The 4,504-nt window shown below is 40.8% G+C and overlaps 1 protein-coding gene across 1 annotated transcript in view; it reads right to left on the minus strand.

The window, feature by feature from the left end:
* Positions 1 to 1,194: 1,194 nt before the first annotated feature.
* xpo4 (exportin 4) overlaps positions 1,195 to 4,504 on the minus strand; it is a 26,449-nt gene continuing 23,139 nt past the window's right edge. Inside the window, exons 11-14 of the mRNA XM_037686731.1 lie at positions 3,321 to 3,497; positions 3,065 to 3,207; positions 2,707 to 2,852; positions 1,195 to 1,379 (exon numbers count right to left, since the gene is read on the minus strand). Coding sequence (XP_037542659.1) covers positions 1,195 to 1,379; positions 2,707 to 2,852; positions 3,065 to 3,207; positions 3,321 to 3,497 — 651 coding nt within the window. The remainder of the gene's footprint in view (positions 1,380 to 2,706; positions 2,853 to 3,064; positions 3,208 to 3,320; positions 3,498 to 4,504) is intronic.

The following is a 4,504-nucleotide window of genomic DNA, read 5'->3' on the forward strand; positions in this document are numbered from 1 at the left end:
GGGGGACACAGAGACAGCCACGCGCTGTTTAAACCAACAGTTTTATACCGACAGTTTTCGAGTGGGGGGGCAGGGCATGTAAATTATGCAACAAACTGTGATTTATAGGGTGAAACAGACAGTATTTACCAATAACAATCAATGGTACTAATTTAATGAGTCTTTACCACATTCTACTGGTACGATTTGACTTCCGGTCACATGACCTAGATAAGACTGGGTTTTACGGTAAATCATTTTGAAATGATTTCAGTTACGCAGGAGTTTGGAACTGTTCTGTCCAGTGATGCTTTTTTCAACCTTTATTGAGACAGGTTAATCCCAGCTACGTTCATCCCATCCCATTATGCTTAGATGGTTGTTGTGTTCATTTTGAAGGTGTAACCATGACTCAGACAGCGCAGCTTCATGATGATCTTGCAGTCTGAGTGTGTGGAAATCAAGATATATTCTGTGAACCTCCATCTGCTCACTGATTCTTGCACTACAAGAAAGATGCACGTTACGTCGGAGCAGACTGGGGGCACAGATCCTGACGATGAACGGTGGACGGCTGCGGCTAAATAACTGGAGCGTCTTATTTATGAATAATTATAAATGATTCACCTTATATTTAATAAGAGCGGCTCAGAGACAGGTGCGTTCGAAAGCCCGTCAATTACGGTACACACAAAGCTGCCATGAACATAGCTATCTAGTTGTTCAAAACTGCCATATTTACACAAAGATTTAGAAAAACGTCATATTTTTTATCTTACAAAGAGAAGCTGAGCACCAAAAGATCTATTACAAACATTTCTCACATGCAGCCTCCCAGGCTGCCCCGTCTTGTTTCATACAGACACATATAAGACACATAGTTCATATTTAAAGTTTCTTCTGTGGCTTATTCTTCAGTTCAGAAGTATCCATTTTATTTGTCCTTGAAACTGTCACATATTTTGTTTCTTCTTTAAGCAAATCCTCTGGTCTAAATGAAATAATGCATGAAACAAATTCACGTGTAAAACGTTACCAAACAGTTCAACAGTTCTCCAGTCTCTAAGCTGCTTCATCTGTCACAGAAGACACTAGCGACAGACGAACATATTGTTTTAGTCATATCAAATAATCCTTTCCTGTCAAAATGAATTCACAACTCACTTTAAACAAAAGGCCACGCAGGCTTTGAAATCAGTCTGTGATCCAACAGAGTCAGTACCTGATGACGGAGTCAGTGCGGTTGCAGCCTGGTATGGACGAGGCCTTTTCCCCCGGCGAGCCCAGGATCTGTAGTGTGACGTTGATGTCAACTTCTGTCGAGTGTTTAATGGAGAACTCCATGACCTCGGTGGGGATCAGGGGGGTTTCACCCTGAGCATCGTCTGCTAGCAGATACCCTGCAGAGGGAGCAGACACGCCATGTGGCTTTTTGAAGCAGATCGACTTCATCTGTTTCTACTACAGTTTTTAGTCAAGCAAGATAATAATCGCAGTAGTACAGTAGTAGTATGTTTATTTATAATCATCATCTTCACACTTTTTAACTTGTCCATGTTTACGTGGCCCACTCTCACTGCCTTCATTCAACCTTTATTTACACAGGTTAGTCTCAGTGAGCCGCAACGACTCGTTTACAAGAGACACCTCATTAGATTCTAGGGATCAAGTCAGAAACATCCATTTTAGACACCAAACGAGTCATCAAGCTCTAAAAATGAAAACTTATTGTTATTTTAACATTTTATAGAACTGTAACAAAAATCAAATATTGAAAAAAGTATTTTTATGGTTTTACTACTTAAAAATATAGATCAGGAGCCACTAAATATTTTTAAATAGCAGCTCAATAATTTTCCCACTTTATTTAAATAGGATTGAAATATATATTTTTAAATAGCATCCAAACAGTTCCAGCTGACTTTATATGAACCTTTAAAAACCCTTTTAGAGGTGTTTGATTTGAGAAAGGGCACCACCCGTCTATAGAGGTTCGTTAATGGTGAGAAAGCCTCTGGTGAAGAGCTTTAACGACGCAGTTAATATTTCTCCCACTCACACCACTGGCTGTTACATATGAAGTCAGTAAAGTTTAATGAAAAGTCATTTGAGAGCACAATAAAAACATTTCTACTGTAGCGGCCTCTAACACGAGTCCTTGGTAAGCCCTTTAACGTGAAGCTTGAATCGACCGCTAACCTGAAACTGAAGAGAAATTAATCTCAAAACTGGTTTTAGAGGTTTTTTCTTCAGGAAAACTGGTAAAAGTTGGGAATGAACATATTTTTGTTTGATCTAAAAGTTCCTGAGGATTCAACAGAAAAACGTTTGAAAAACACTGCAGTTGAACTACGTGCACTTTTTACAGAAGCCCTTTGTGGTACAACGAGAAAATCACTGCAATGCCACGTTCAATGGTGATATGCGACTTATCTGTGCTGCTGATCTCATGCTGCTGATCTCATTCACACCCATGTGCTCACTACAGACTCATGTTCAGGCTGCTGTTTAACACACCATATTATTTTACATTATTAGTGTTTAGTGTATATCTTAGATCCATGTACACGTTTCTTTTTATACTGTTTTCTGCTATTGTCGGGTGCAACTGGGACCCTGTGTGCATAATTTCATTCCACCTCACATACCACATGTGATGTGAAGGACAATAAAGATACTTGAACTTTAAATAAGAAAAAAATAAAAATCTTCAGCGCAGCTGCTGACCTGAGACCAGTATAAGCCAGTGGATGTCTTCATACAGGTCATCTAGGACTTTGTGGTCTGCTGATCTCAGATCAGATGAGGCCATGAGGTGCTGCTGGGTTCTCTGGAGTTGGCCGTGCAGTCTGTTGACCCGGTCCTCCAGCAGGCTGCACAGTGAGGCCAACAGAAAAACATCTAGTAAACAAAAACTTATTCTGAAGTCACACACCAGTACACCTAAAAAGGATCATACGATGAATGTGTTTAACGGTAGTTTGTGACTGTAGTTCTTGTTGTAGCAGTAAAAGTGCAGCCTTACATTGTGATGGCCTCAATAACCAAAAGGCCCGTCTGTTTTAAATCATTTAAGAGAGTTTACCTTGTGAGTAGTGGGATACAGTGATCTGCAGCCACACGTCCCAGCATGCCAATACTTGACAGCTGGTCTGAGAACAGTTCTCGGTCATCCTCCTGCAGCTCGTTGATCTCCTCTTCATCGTGAGAGGAAATGCCGTTCACCGACTGATGAATTAGTGAGAGTGGTTCACGATTTTATAAAATCCAAAAACGAGATGGAACAGAAATGAGGACCAGTCCATAATAATGAGAAACGGCTTGTAAAGAGAAAGTCTCACCAGATTGCGAGTACCATCAGGAGCAGCCAGGTGACACTGGATGTACGAGTTGAACACCTGGATCGCTGGCTGCACGAAGCAGCCGCGGGGAAAGTGCTCTTCGTCCTGCACGAGTGTAAGCCACGACTCCAGCAGCTTGTCGTAGGCCTCCATGTAAACCATGTCATCTTTATCCAGCTGACGAAGAAGGGAGGACAAAGAAAACCCTAAAGTGATCCAGAGTGCCGGTAACAATATCTCACGTCAGCTCCCTGCTGGAGCAGCTGTGTGATCAGGCGTGTCAAAGCTTCTTTATTGTCATACGTACCACATGTGGTACATGTGGTGGAACAAAACTGTGTACTCAAGGTCCCAGTTACATCCAACAAAAGTATAAATTGTAAAAGAAAACAATAATAAGATCCAAGACGTGAACTAAGAAATATGCTAAACTAAGAACACACTAAGCACTAGTAGCACAACAATACGCCGAACAGCAGCACGAACACGAGTCAGCGTGAGGGAAGAGGCAGCATGAGCCATGCCGTTAGCTTTTTAGCTATATTGTATTGTGTGCAGTTAGCTTAGCATTACGCCAGTACCGGTGGGGGTGCGCAGTTCGGTTTGGTAGTTTGATGAGCTCGGTTCTCTTAACGAGGCGGGGAGCCCATCTTGTATAATAGTAGAGGAAACACTGACGTACTTATATCATGAAATTAGCATAGCATCATATTATTTATTTTCCCAGGCAAGTTTGTTTTTACCAGTATTATTGTGAACAATATAATATGGCCCAGCCCTATGTGTAAACATATATATAATATATTTATATATATGTGTGTGTCTATTGCCCCTTTTCCATTAGTACCTGTAGTACCGGTACAGCACGGCTCTACTCTACTCGGTACGGTACAGGTTGTGTTTCCATTATGCTTTCAGTACCGGTTCCAGTGGGCGGGGTTCAAATTGACGTCACCACCTCTCACCAGCTGGTGGCGCTGAGACGCAGAAACTGTTTTCAGTACAGGTTGAGAATTTATGTTATTTTGAAGTTGTGTGTATGTATGTATGCATGTATGTGTGTATGTACATGTGTATAAATATATATATATATATACACACACACAAATATATATGTACACACATATGTGTATATATATATTTGTGTATATATATATATATATACACACACACACACACACATA

The sequence above is a fragment of the Nematolebias whitei genome, chromosome 13 (genome assembly GCF_014905685.2).
Source record: "Nematolebias whitei isolate Nwh7 chromosome 13, NemWhi1, whole genome shotgun sequence".
Classification (NCBI taxonomy): Eukaryota; Metazoa; Chordata; class Actinopteri; order Cyprinodontiformes; family Rivulidae; genus Nematolebias; species Nematolebias whitei.